Source organism: Acanthochromis polyacanthus, chromosome 20, assembly GCF_021347895.1.
Source record: "Acanthochromis polyacanthus isolate Apoly-LR-REF ecotype Palm Island chromosome 20, KAUST_Apoly_ChrSc, whole genome shotgun sequence".
NCBI classification, from domain to species: Eukaryota; Metazoa; Chordata; class Actinopteri; family Pomacentridae; genus Acanthochromis; species Acanthochromis polyacanthus.
The window spans coordinates 22,278,988-22,294,003 of record NC_067132.1 but is presented as its reverse complement, the minus strand read 5'-3'; the positions used below and the strand labels follow the sequence as shown (position 1 = coordinate 22,294,003).

General features: G+C 39.5%; 1 protein-coding gene across 1 annotated transcript in view; it reads left to right on the top strand.

Annotated features, from left to right (window-relative positions):
- malrd1 (MAM and LDL receptor class A domain containing 1) overlaps nt 1–15,016 on the top strand; it is a 70,318-nt gene that overhangs the window by 41,233 nt on the left and 14,069 nt on the right. Inside the window, exons 19-23 of the mRNA XM_051940462.1 lie at nt 17–262; nt 2,617–2,774; nt 11,215–11,395; nt 13,917–14,045; nt 14,151–14,312. Coding sequence (XP_051796422.1) covers nt 17–262; nt 2,617–2,774; nt 11,215–11,395; nt 13,917–14,045; nt 14,151–14,312 — 876 coding nt within the window. The remainder of the gene's footprint in view (nt 1–16; nt 263–2,616; nt 2,775–11,214; nt 11,396–13,916; nt 14,046–14,150; nt 14,313–15,016) is intronic.

The window sequence follows — 15,016 nt, the reverse complement described above, 5'->3', positions numbered from 1 at the left end:
TGTGTTTTTTTTCCAGGGTCTTGTCCTTCAGACCTCCTGCCTTGTGAGAGTGGCAGGTGTTTCGCTCCAGGGCAGATTTGTGACTTCACAGATGACTGTGGTGATGGCACCGATGAAAAGGATTGTGGGACTTCCTGCTCCTTTGAGGACGGTCGCTGTGGCTGGAAGAGCTCGCTGGCTGATATTTTTGACTGGACGCTGGGGACTGGATCTGTCCAGAGCATACGACCTCCATATGATCACACGCTGATGGATGAAAACGGTTTGTGTTTGTTGGTCTTCCTGGTGTACTGATTTTCAAATTTAGATTTTTCTTTTTTATTCTCAGTTTCTGATTAAAAAGGTAGGTCCTTATTGATCTAGTCCATCCCTTTGAATTTGCATTGTGTAATTGAGCACTTCTGTATTGTATGAAATCAAACAGAATGAAAATGAACTGATTTAAAAATTTTCACCTGTTAAATCCAAACTGCCGCAGTAGCTCTCCTCCATGTTTAATTCATGTTTTACCCACCTTAGAGAGAAAATCAATAGTCTACTTCTCAGTATGTGAATGTGCAGCAGGTGAGAATTCAGGTGATTGATGCAGCGTTGAAATTCCATTATACAATGTGCATGCTAAGAAGCAATACACATAAATAAATCAACACATATGCACACAAAGAGCTCCTAAGAAGCTGCTCCATTTAAGTACATACAATGAACCCAAAAGATTTCAGTCCTGGTTTATTTGAGGAACCTTTCTCGATGCTGTAGGTTAATATAACAGCAGATGTTGCTTAAGTAGCTACATTTATTCAAAGAAAAGTACAACAGCAATTAGACATACAGTGTTTAATGAAGGAGTCAGTCAATAATGATATCATGGTGTGCAAGACGCAACAGCAGGACACAAGAAGTTTATTACCTGGAAGAAGAAAAGCGTCTTGGTGGGGCTGCTTTTTCTCTTGCTTCCCTACAAAACTCTGACTTGTTATCAACAAAAAAGTGACCATGTCTTGTTTACATGTTTGTCATTTGTGCCAACTGCAGTGACAAATACATCATACTGCATTGTACAGAGCTACCCGGTTTCATGAGTAGTAAATTAATCTAGTCTGGAAGCAGCTGTGGGAAAGCTGCATCATTTCTAAAAAAAAAAGGAAATTCCAATCCAGGAAGGTGGACTGAATGTAAATATTCAGTCCGAATGAATATTGCTGAAAAATGTAGACTATAAATAATGTAAACATTAAACTCTAAAAAAGTGAAACCTAACTTTAAATTTGTTTGGTTTATAATATTCAGCACTGGATAAAAAGCAACAAACTGTGAGGAAGGCTCTCTAAGATGTTAAGATATTGTTGATTTAATCCTCTTTCAGACATCCACTGCTTTCCATTAATTTAATAGCAACTAAACATGCTGGCTTCATGTCTGAAAACATCATGGTTGATAATTTTACTCAGCTGGTTGTAGTGACATCTCTGTACCATTTCCAGCACAACACAAGTTTGAACTGCATGCTGTCATATTATTGAATAGGTATAATGGTATGCTGAGTTGTGTGAAGCAATTTGGGAAAGGCAATCACTTTGCTCCACGGTTTCACATCTATTAAGCTACAAACTGAGACGCCCATAGCAATAAATCTTTGCTGCAATAAAAACAGATGCTAGCAGGTTAGATTAATGAGAGTTACCAATAATTAATGGAACCTGGGGTTTCTTCCCCCAAAGAGACATTAACAGGGGCTGAAATTTGGTTTGTCGATTCCAGCGGCTTGTAGCAGTTTTTCCTCTGAGTTTATTAAATACCTGCTGCAGCAAACATCTTGTGTGAGCGTGTTGAAAGCAAAACAGTTGTGTGCATTTACACAGGTGGAATAACTGCACTTGTAAAATCATCATTTACTTATAATTAGCACTTGTTCTAACAGCAAATCATGAAGATGCAGTTAAATCATTTGTTACATAGCAACCTCCATCACAGCTGTTGGGAAATTTTCGCTTTACTGTTCATAAAGTAGTAGTGAGATTATCATCACACATGGACAAGCTGTAATTTGGACATTCTGATAAGCTGGCTCTGAGTTTAGATTTAATCTTTTGGTTATTAGTGCATCATTATGTATTGCAAATTACTTGGCGTGCTGTCCAATCACAAGTGAAAGACAAATTTTGTGTTCATGTTCCAGCTGTCTCCGTCATTGTTGTGGATATATGTGAATGAAATTGACCTTTGTCTGAATCACAGAATGCAGTCAGACTGATAAAGCTGAAATATTACAGATTAGAAGTCTTAGAGAGCTTTAGAGTGTTATTGTATGTATTTGCTGACCCATGACAGAAGTTCTCCTTTTGTTTTGTAGTCAGCCCCGTTTTTTTGAGCTTTTCTCCCTTCTGTGAGAATTTGATTTAACTGAGAAACTTTGAGTGGTCCCCTGTGTCAAAAGGCAGTGAGACATTAAACATTGTGTCAGAGATTACTTCGTGACTCCTGGCCCTCATTCCCCCAACACAATTTCCGTGACCTTGCTGTGATTTGTCAGTGGCTGCCAGTACAGAGATACTTATCAATTCCTTTCTGCTCGCTGCCCTCCTCCTTCATTGCTTCACTTCTTTTCTCTCCCTTCAGGTCATTTTCTCTATCTGGAAGCTACACCGGTGGGACTGAAAGGCGATAAAGCTCATATTAGGAGCTCTGTTTGGAAAGAGTCGAGTGCCATCTGCAAGCTCTCCTTCTGGTACTACATTTCCCACAAGGCCTCAGGAACCATCCGACTGCTGATCAAGGTAAACCTTCTGCAGTTCTGGTTTAGATTTAAGTTGTTTGCACACAGTTGTGATAAGAAACAATTCCAGCATGTTACGGTTCACAAAAGACTCACTGCTGTCTGTCAAATGTGGTTACCATGGTTACTCTCAGTCAGAAGCAAAGTGTGATTATATTAAATTATGCTAATGGAGACAGTAATCACATCATAACAGCACCGCTGTCTCAGGGTCACAGTAAATTGGTAAAGAGAGAGGTGAGGCTGTCTTTCTTCACTGCTTGATCTATGGGTGAGAATGATGGGGGTCAGAGTCGTCCTCCCAACCCCACCATCTGGACACACTCCATCCTTGGCAGCTCTGGAGGCTTCTTGCTTGTTAGCCGTTCAGTCGTCTGGTTTGCGTATGCTTAGTTGACTTTCGGGGATTAAGGTTCCTGCTTGTAGCTTTCTGCCATTTAAATTCCGCTGTGATTTCCTCTGCCTCCATCCTGGGTCTGTGTACGCTCAGCTTCCTTCAACTTTGTCAAGCATGACTCAAGGTTAAGGTGTAGGCGTTGTATACGAGTTTCCGTTTGGGAGCGTGTAGTAAAAGAACATATTCCTGTATGCGCAGCACGTACAGGATTTTTAGTGCGTCCTCGTGTGTGTTGCAGAAACAGTTTTATGCAGGTTGCAAAACAGGTCAGCAAGTAATCATGTAAATTTAAAGTTTTTTTTTTTTTTTTTTATCCGAGCAGCAAGAAGTAGAACCCTGCCCTGCAAAATTTACATATCATTACACCGATGCTGTTTCCTGCCGCTCCTACTAACAAGCACTGCCCATGCAGCCCCAGCATTATACAAGTAATTCCTCTGTACCACAGGCACTGAGTCATGCTGGTAAACTGGTTGGCATGTGCATTCATTATGAACACAGGCACAGTAGTTTATTTTGATTGATCCTCTGCAGTTGTCAATATTTGCTAGCATACCAGCACTGTGGCTAAAAATATGCACAAATTATTCATGTTTCAGTAATATTTGCTGAAACCTGCAGTGCAAAGCTCTTTTAGGAGATCATTTTTGCTGTTTCAGTTATTAAAGTTAAAACATATTGCAAATAAATGAACATACATGGTTGGGTTTCATCTTTTCTTGAGATTTTAAGACAAAAACAAAAGTCAACAAACAAAAAAGTCCATGGAAGGTACACTAACTTAAAATACACTGCTGAGCCACAACATTCAAACCACTGTTAGGTACATTGAACAATATATCAATCATCTTGTTGCAATGCAATGTTCTGCTATGAAATCTTTAGTCGTTTAGCTTGTATTACACACCTGTTGCAGACAAACACACTCCCTCCATGGCAATGGCATTGCCAGATGGCTGCAGCTTTTCCCCAGCAGGACTATTGGCCTTGCCACATTGAAAAAAATTGCATCAAGGAACTTGACAAAGAGCATAAGATCCCAGTCTGATTGAGCATCTTTGGGAGCCACCACAACAAATCTGATCAATGCTCCACCCTGCAACCCACAAGAAATGAGGATCTGCTTCCAATTAGACACCACAGGACACCTCCAGAGATCCCGTGTTCGTGCTCCATGGAGCTTATGGTGCTTTTAAAGTTGTGACTCATCAGTGTTCATTCTTGTGTTTCTCCTACACTGATCATGGCACCTGATAACGTATAGTAGATGGTACATTTATGAGACAAATGCTATCGATTTTACCTTGAATCTTGATGTGAAAGGATACCATTGATCTTAAAAACTCCAGTAATGGGATTTGCCCAGTTTTCCCATTAAGCCCTCTGACTTTTTGATTGATTATGTGACTCTCTGAGAGGCAGGAGATGATGAATGTGTGTGGCCTCTTTTACATGTGCTCCTCTTTCACATATGGATGGAAATGTAAAACCTGGCCTTTTAAAGAAAGGTCAACTCTGGACATGGAAATGAGGCAGGGGGATCGTTTATGCACAGACACAGAAGGTGCTGGGTTCAGAGGTCGTCCTCTCTGATTTTATAGACTGAGTGAAGTGCGTGTGAGAGAGAGAGAACCGACTCGGCTTTATGTCACTGTAGCTTCCCATGCCACATAAATGATGTAAAGTACACGTACAACCTAGGAGGTTCAAAGACATTAGCACTTACAGATTATTGCTTTGTGCTATCATTTACAACATTAGAACATTTTTATAGCCTTGATGTTGCCTTGAGCCCAAGCAGCTACATAAATACAAACTCACATGCACATTTGCACAGGCGACACTAGGAATGTCCACACTCACACACACACTGCAGGCATCAGAGTAAATACGACGTGAGCCATCTTTAAAGGTTGATTGAAGAACAAAGGGAGTCATGATAACGACACTGAACACACAGAGTGGGAGGGATGGGATTATGTTTACCTGGCAAGTGTTTCCCCCTGTGAAGTTCACAAATGGCTCAGCAGACCTGTCTATTTATATCACCAGGGCTGTGAACTGCTCCTGTGAGTCATTATTCATTTTACTGATTTAGTGTCTGTCATCAACAGCAGAGTGGAGTGGGAATGTAAGCTGGGAACTGACTAAAAGTAGCATAAGATGCCAACTTTCAAACACCCAAGCAGCAAATCTGAAGTCTAAAATCTAGAATACGGTTATTTAGCAGAAATTATGTTCTGAATAAACATCACAAATACACTTATGTGACAACAGCAAAAAGTGAATGCACCATTTTCAAGCATTCCCCGTATGAGATCAGCTAATTACAACTGAATTCTACGTTTTTGGACAGTGATCGCATTGAGTTTGCACATGTAACACTTGTTACAACACTTGTTTGAGTCAGACATAACTGGACCCGAGGGTCTGAACCATTCTAATGTCGACTGAATGTGAAACTAAACTCAGGGCAAAGATTGGAAACAGAGAAACAGCTGTCTCTGTCTGAAAGCAGCAAATTTGGTTTCCTTTCTATTAATTAATCTGGATGTGTCTCGTGTCTAAAGGAGCACCCGAGTCCATTTTCTGCAAAAAGTCACAATGGCAGTCATACTAGGTCAAACTTTATAATATTTCCATGTCACTTTCAACATGAAAGTCTGAACTCCATCACCTTAACAAAGAGACACACATAAGCGACATACTTTCTGTGCTGTGAAGTGATTTGGGAAAAGACTATTAGTCCAAAAGCATCACAGAGGGCACAAAAGACAAAGTTTGGTGCCAAAAACACCATTTACATTCACTTTGCACTACAATTTTGCATCTATTACAGATAAAACTTGACTCAAATTCAGATAGTTTACAGTTTAGGTTAATGAGACTTACTGATAATGAATGTAATCCAGATTTTGAGCTCAGTTTGTTGTTTCCAACTCTTTGCAGGAATCTTTCCTCTGAGTTTATTAATAGTTCCAAAATCATAATGCAGCAGGATCTGTACAATTGTTTCCAAAGAGAGAGAGTTGTGTGCATGTATGCAGTGGAACAACTGAAGTAACTGGTGGCTCTCTGTCACTGTGGTGGATATGTATGAAAGAAGCTGTTAGGGGCTTTCATGTAAAAGTGACCTATGTCTGAATGACAGAATGCCATCACTTTAACTGTTGAGTGAGGCCAGAAATGTTACGTATCTGAAAAGAGCTTTAATTACTTTAAGCTAACTGGCAGCTAGCATCAGGATAATGTTAACTGGACAGAGATGAGAGTAGTGTAAGTTCACCAATTAGACTCTCAGCAAGACACCAGAGAGGCGTAATGTCTGCACTTACAAAGTCCTTTTCTCAGTGGCATTTAATGCTTTGCAGTGTTTCACATTAATTTCAACTCATTCACGCACCAGGCCAAGTGCTCTCCTGCCATTGGAAGCAAATCCAGCTTCAGACACTCCAGCATGTGGAGGAGCTGGAGACTGAACTGCTAACCTTTGAATTAGTGGACAACCCGCTCTACAGCTTAGACACAGCTGCCCATTTTGATAAACTTTGGACCCCAAAATGCTGAATTATGCTATTTGGATATGAAACAATCTGCTGGAATATTCTTTCACATCTTAACATAGATTTTTTTTCCTGTTCATTCGATGAATATGCTTCTTCCCCTCACAGACATCATGTAAGTTTTGTAATATTTTGTGAAAGCAGGCTGTTTGTTTGCCTCACTGACAGATCCATTTTGAGTCAACATGATGACTGAGCGGAGTTCCTGCATAGCCTGCTATTTGCTCATTTATATAGTTATGTATGGTGCTGTGGCTTCAAATGTGGCCTGCCATCAAAGTGAGTCAAACATCCACCAGTGAAGCCAAAGAGAGGATATTCTACCCAAGTAAAATAGAGCATGACAAGGATAATCATTTGAACATGTTCTAGATTCAAATCATATTCGTATCACGAAAACAATTTGCTAATATCCTCTCAGTACTGGAACGTCTTTTAGCTTAGCAGAGACTGAGGAGAAAAAAAGTGAAGGTGAGACGACAGAAACACAGCTGCCAGCGGATCTGTTCAATGAAAAAGCCATGAAAACAAATAGGATTTCAGCTTAGTGGAACATTCAGAATATAGTTAAGACAATGGGGATTTCTAAATCACAGTAAAATAAACATTTTGTTGTGATTGCAGCTTTGTTTCTGTGTTGGTTTTTTTGGCCTTTTGACTTTCACCGGGGGGAATAATAAAAATGAAATTATGCAAATGTGTATCTACTCTTCACTTTGAGCAAACTGAATTTGTGGTTCCGCTGCCTTGACTGCGAGCTCAGGAAATGAAGCTTCAAATTGATCGAATAAATCCTCGACTGATACGCCACCCAGACATCCAGCGTGTGCTACGTATGCTGGTATCATACACTCGTCAGTCGCTCTAAGGCTGCTTTTATAGATTGAGCCTTTACTCCATGACATAAATCTGGATAAGTCCTGCTGTAACGCTGCCTATTAATCTGTGCTCAACTCTCACAGTAACAAGATTATTTCAAGCCAGGGCTCGGCTGGTATAAAGCAGAGGAGACAGCCTGTGCATGCCTCACCCAAGGGTGCATTTTAATAGGCTTTCAAGCTGCAGAGTAGAATGTGACATTGCTCGTCCTCTGGTTTTGAGTACATTAGACCAGGTCTCCTTTCACTGCAGTCAAGCCTCTGGTCACATTTAGCAGCTTCAAGTGTGATGTCTTACTTTGAAAGAGCGCACTTGTTTGTCTGCAGTGTCTCCAAAGTTTCTCCCTGCTGCGATTCATTCCAAGTGCAGCACTGCCCTGAATTAATTATGTGACGTTATAGAGCCGCAGTAATTCTGTCACCTTACAAAGACCAGAGGACGAGGAAGCTGTTATAAATTATTGCAGAGTTACCCCACTCTTTATATTAGACTCATCAACTTCAGCCGGATGGGTAGTTAAATCTATACTTTGCACTATTAAACAGTCTTTGGTTTAACCAGGCACGGCTGCACTGTATTGACCGGAAGCTTCAATAGACCTTTAACGATCACTTCAGTCACATCAACTGAGAAACCAGATAGAAAGTGTGAGTGTGTGCATGCATATTTCTAAAAGATCTGTGTAAGTTGGATGCCAATAAAGCCCTTTCAATCTGCATTACCTCCACTTGCCAACAGTGGATGTCAGGTTGATGTGTGAGGCTTGCTTTACACTTCTTTCTTATTCTTTGCTTAATGCTTTCACAGATCTCTGCCCTGTCGAAGGGTTGTCTTGTTGATTGAACGGGCCACAATTCAAGATGATTCCAAGAAAAATGTTTAAAAAAGAGGCTGTTGCAGCTGTTTACTGTAGGTAGGAGGTTAGCGGATGTGGAGTTGCCAAACTACACACTTAAAAATCCCCACACCTGACAGCTTCTCTTGAGTAAAATTGACAACTGCTGATTAAAAACATTTCTGCTAAATCATGAATGCCACCTTTGTGCGACTTCTCCCGACAATCAGAGGAGAAATCAGGCCTCGGATTTTGGTCTGCTGCGATGTTTGGCACAGATTATTTGGTAATATGAAGGGTTTAAAGCTCCAGTTTGAAGACTCTTTGCAGCCACCTCGATTATTATCAACCATCTTTTATATTTATGAGTAAAAATGTGGGTTTTTACGGACACTGTTGCCAAGCACCACTAGCTCTTGAGGTTAATCTTAGCTTCAGATGTTTAAACTGATAGTTAAAGCCCCTCATTTTTTTCTCACTGCAAACTATTATTACAATTACAGGAAATTGATGCATTAGAGACTGTTTTTTGTTTACATCTGCTTCTCCCTGAGATCACATGAGGTTGTTTGTGCCTCATTCTTGCAGAACAATTTTTCTAATATCTTTTTATCTTTCAAATCATGTGGTGTGTGGACATCTGAGATTAGAGAGAAGCATGTCTGTGAGGTTTCTCCTGAAGTTATGGTGAATGAGAGGACTGTACGATTTCACTGGTTCATAAATTAGTGGCTGCCAGTGGGCATAGGTTAGAATGCACTCTGAACAAGATGTTCCATTTGTTTGTTATTATGGAAAATGAGTAGATCTGTGTGGCTCTGAAACCCAGAAATAAATAAAAGTTATAAGTAGGTATTTTCATTAGGTTCGTAGGCCTTACTACTGTAAAAATAATACAGCACCTAAAGAGGCTACATTACACCAATCAGCTGAACATCTACAGCAATTCTAGGCTCACTTTATGTGCATTATGTTATATCTTAAGTTTCCTGCTGCTCTGTGTTCTTTGGCTCACTCTGGTCACATTTCTGCACCCTTAAAGTGAACAGGAGTAATCTGTCTCTGCATCTACAGTCTAGTGGATTTGTTTTGTCCCTGGTTTTCACAAGCAGCAAAAATGAGCCCGTTTTCTGCCCAAAAACAAACTTGTACGCACAACACAAAGGTGAGGATGTTGTAAAACAAGTCTTTCAGGGTTTACATGAGGATACAAGGATGGGTTTAGCTCAGAGAATACACACCTGGTGAACTTTCACACGTCTGTTTAAGGGCAGAGAACAACTGCTTCCTCATGTCTGAAAACATCCAAGACTGTTGCCTACAAAGTAGATGAGGCTAACAAGAGATGATTAATTGTTAATTTAGTCAATAAGCACAGAATTGAATCAGCTACTGCTTTGTTTTCTGTTATTGATTTGTTATTTAAGCTATTTTAAAGTAAATATGTCAAGAATTCCCTCGTTATCGCTTTGCAGTTGTTCAGTTTTGTTTGTCTGGGTGTTCTTTTGGACTGTTGGTTGAACAGAACAAAAACATTTGAAGGCTTTATGTGATTTCTAAACAAATATTCAATCAAATATTGGCAAAAAAAATAACCTGCTGATTTACTGGAGATGAAAATAATCTACAATTCCAGCTGTAAATGACACACTTTCAAATATCACATACAAAATACTGCAAACAGGGTCGCTTCTTCGAGTGTGACTTTATAAAATTCACAAATACAGTTACTTGATTTCATACTGGACTGTATAGAAGATGCTGCTTGAATCCATTTCACCACTAACAGTATAACAAACATTTTCCGTCATGAAATATCATGAATTTTCAAAAAACAGCCCTATCACGTCCTGTCTTTGCATTGTTTTGAAGGTAGAAATCATCAAATCACAAGAGAAAACTAGCGTCTCAAAGCATTTGTGTGGGGATTGCAAGACACCTTTTAAAGTCTGACACAGAGAAGGGAGGGATTTTGCAGTAAAAATATCCAAAAATGTATTTTTGACACATTTGGGCATATAACAATAGCAGGACAATAGCAGGTTTATTTCCTATAATTGCTGTTAAAAGTTTATAAGTGGCCGTACAAGTTTTACTGCTTTCATTATTGACTTTGTGCTTGTTCTTCATTCACTTAAGCAAAACAGTGTCATGTTCATATGATATGATATGTCTTCGAAAATGTGTCATTGATGCTCTGGACATGACATTAAAAACCAGCGGTGAGACTATGACTCGTAAAGACATACGTCCACAGAACCTCTTTCAAAGTCACATTCACTGTTTCAAAGTTGCATTAGTCATGATTTAGTGCCTGGCTTGTACCATGGGAAAAGACAGAGTGGACTTAGAGAGGAATACACATCGGTCTGTCTTCTAATATGTTCCATATGTGGCATGAGAGAAATCCATTACCATAACTCAGGGAGAGCAGGGTTTCAGTCTGAATAGCAGGTCTCAAGGCGGGGAACTTATTACTACGATGTTATGCTAATGAGACTTTAATGACTCCTCTTCGATGGAATCCACTGTTTCTCAGCAGCAGCAGTCTGTCTAAAAGTTAATTTCAGCTCATTTTAACTTGAAGTTCTTCACTTTTGACATCTGACTCAATCTTTGAAGAATATATTTCTGACAGTAATCACAGTTGTAGCTTGAAATCCACTTTAAGGCTCAATGAAATGATATTCCAGTAGGGTTATAACCAGAGAAGTATGTGAAATGCCGCCACATGATCATATTTTGTCAACGCTGCTCTTCCCTGCAGACGGAGGACAACTTGGTGGAGGTGTGGAATAAAACGGAGCATCAGGGGAATCAGTGGAACCAAGCAAAGGTCCCCCTGAGGAAGCTCAGGAACTTTGAGGTGATATTTGAGGGGATTCGCTCGATGGACGTGAGTGGAGGAGCTGCCCTGGATGACCTGGAGTTCATAGACTGTGCTCCAAGTAGGTGACAAAAACACAGTGCAGTCCTACTTTCAAGAGTGTTTCCAGTAGACTAAACCAAAATAGAATCTAAAAAATAAGCTAATAAATGCAATAGCAATATTTTAAGTCAGTTTTTCAAGCTACAAGGGCTCTTTGTTTAATGTACGTGTCAATAGGAGGGTCGAACACAAAGTAGAGCAACAGATTTCTTTCAGATTTGGTGCAGATGTTCATTCTCCCTGAAGATAAAGTCTGACTTTTTCTTCTACTCAGGTCAGTATTTAATACATCCAATATAATATAATATAATATAATATAATATAATATAATATAATATAATATAATATAATATCATATAATATAATATAATATAATATAATATAATATAATATAATATAAATTATTTTTGTATCACTTTTCAAAACGTTGTGATACCAGAATAAAAACTTCAGACAATTTAGAGCAAAATTTAAATGGAATAATAAAACACGTAAGACATGCTGGCATTAATAAAAAGTAGTAGAGATTTTAAAACTTTCCGTGCCTCAGGTCCTCTTCCTATGAAGTTTTATGAAACACCTGCAAATGAATGACTTACATTAGCTGCAGCTGCATGTTTTATTCAGTGCTAACTTGCAAATGCTAACACATTAAGCTAGGATGGCAAACTTTGCAGACATTACCTTTGCTAAGCTTTAGCATGTTGGTGGAGCTGCTAGCATGGCTGTAAGCTGAGCAAAAGCCACGTGAAAGACTTTTCCAAGATTATATGCTCTAGATTATTACATTATTCATTTTTCTTGGTGAACCACACAGACATCTGTAGTTATAGTGGTCAATATAGACTGTACATATGATTTATTAATTAAAAATAACTGCAGCCACATTGACTGAAACTCACACTCTCCTTCTCGTTTCCTCTTTGATCAGAAAGACTCTTCATTCACAACAGAGACCAGACAGATAGGCAAGAATCGCCCCACAAAAATGAATAATGGAGCATCATAAAAAGAGCACCTTTGTCCACTTTCATCTCTGACCGTTTCTGGCCCATTAAAATTCCAGTACTGTAGGTGAGCAGAGTGGATTCACAGGGTCTTGGACCTCCATTGTCCAAAGTAGAGCAGCGGAGAGGAAAGTTTTTTCGAGGCAGAAATCTCACCACCTGGCAAAGTAATCACTGGTATTCAGCAAACTTCTTTGTGCACAGTGGCTGCACAAATCTTTCTTATTGCTTCTTTAGTATAAAAGTAGCCTTTAGTTCAACTTTATTTTAAAAAAGTTTGAGAACAAGAACCTGTACTATTCACTCATTTTCTGTTCATACCATTCTATCTTTGGCTAAGAAGTCTTAAGAATGTTCTTAATCTTGTCTTTCAAGATCATTGAAGCCATGAATCAATCTCTTTGTAAATGTGGGATTAAAGAATAGTAATGAATGATGTAAACCCTGACCAATTCTAGGTGTCTCAAAGCAGCCGAATAACTAATTACAGCAGCGAAAGTGGCCTAGAAAATAAGAGGAGTTCAGCCCATATTATATAATATGGATTAAGTGACATTAAATTTCTCTCTTGCTTTCCTCTGTCGCTCTGTTATCAAAGTATTCTTCCAATAATCTCCACAAGTGAGATACAATTATGCTGTGAAATTATTTTATGATCTTTCCAACTGATAGTTTTTGGGATGAAATTGACTCTGTCACTGGCTGAACTTAGAGAAAAAGAAGGAGAGAGTGAGTGTGTCTTGTTCGGTTTTCTATGTGATGACAGCCGCTGACAGACGCCGTTTGATGTTTATGTCTGAGTCAGATGTTTCACATTTAACAGGACCTGGCACAAAGCTGGGCACCATGTGGGATGTGTTTTTTTACCTCCTCACCTCCAATGCACAGATATTACCACACTTGCATATAGAGACATAAATACTAACCTACAGACAAGTGGAGACGTAAGAAGACTGAGAGATGTGGATGTAAAAGCTGAAAAGCAGACAAACCGTCTGTCCAAAACCAAATGACAGAGACTTCAATCAACTTTAAATGCACGCTAAAATGGATTTCCAGTTTATTCTATGATGGTTTTAACCCTGCTGACCTCCTCCTCATTTCAGTCATCATTGAATGTCTCTGCCTTTGAAGTCCAACTGTGCACACACATCAACGCAGACGCACATAATGTAGTTATATGTGCACTGTCTCTGACCCACCTGATCTCTTTTCCTTCCTCTCTGTTCTGTCTCAAACAAGGCAGAGCTGGAGGCTTTGATTTCCTCGACAAGCCTTTGTCTGCTTTTGTTTGCTGTCGTCTCTGCTGCTTGTGTCCTTTGGTGCGCAGCCCAGGAAAGCTGCGTTTTAATAAGACACAGTTGTTCATCATAGCATTTTGCCTAATGCTAGATTTAATTCATCTGGATAGAAAAAAGAGACGTCGGTTTCCATCTCATGAGCCAGTCCTGAAAAAGATTAAATAAGATTCACTGATGTAGAATGGAAACTGAAATGATAATTGTTTACCGCTCAGATCTGTGTCTGTTTTAGGTGCTGTGGATGCAGTTAGTTGTCCCGCAGTCTCAGACTTTGTGTGTCACAGTGGCCACTGCATTGAATACCACCTGGTGTGCGACAACAAGGCAGACTGTGATGATGAATCAGATGAGATGGACTGCGGTGAGTAGAAAAGGGAAGTAGCTTTCTTTGACAGCAAGAGAGAATCCGTCTTACTACGGAGCAGAAAGACTTCTCACTGTTTCCTTCCATCTTTCACTCTTGTAGACCACATAACTGGCTCACCAGGTGCCTGTAATTTCAACATGGAGGAAGGCCAGTGGGAAGAGAGCTGCCAGCTTTCTCAAGACGCTGACGATGACTTTGATTGGAGGATCGGTCACAAGACCGAGACACCAGGAGCTGGACCTCAAACCGACCACAGCCCAGGTCTGTACCTGCTCTGCTGCCACCAATGTCTCCTAGAAAACAAATCCGAGTTAAAGGGCAAAGTGCATCTTTTCTTACTGACCTCCACAAAAGCAATATCTGGTCTGATGAGTCAGCAGGAAGCATCATTTACGGTGTGTCAAAGCTCCGGTTAACATTTGGTTAGGTTTAGGCACAAAAATCGAGTTGGTTTGGGTTTCGGAAAAGAGGATTTTTTGGCTTCTATTAATTGTTTTTTTTTAAGGTTGAAGGATTGGTTGTTGGATTGATCGTGGTCACAACTTTAAAAAAGAAAAACATGCTGACTGATTGAAAACTGAGTTGCAAGAATTTTAGGATGATTAACTATTTTACTATGATATTTTTTCAAATGTTGCCAAGCACCAAATGCACTTGATTTATATCGTGGTCTACAAGTGGAAGGTATTCAGTCGGTTCTTCAGCTCAAGTTAACGAGATTCAAATCTGACTGGTGCTATAAAGTTTAGTTTTAAAAACCTTTAATTTGAATGTCTGGCAACTTCTTGCTTATAAGAAGTTCCACAGACTGAAATCTGTTTAAAGGATGGATTGTTTTTGGATTTTCATTTCGTCTGTTTCATTTTGTTTTCAAGAATACTTATAATCATTTTTATTTACCCCACCGGCATATCTTTTGTTTAAAATGAGTAAATATCACATATTAGCAGAGCGTTTTGCATGTT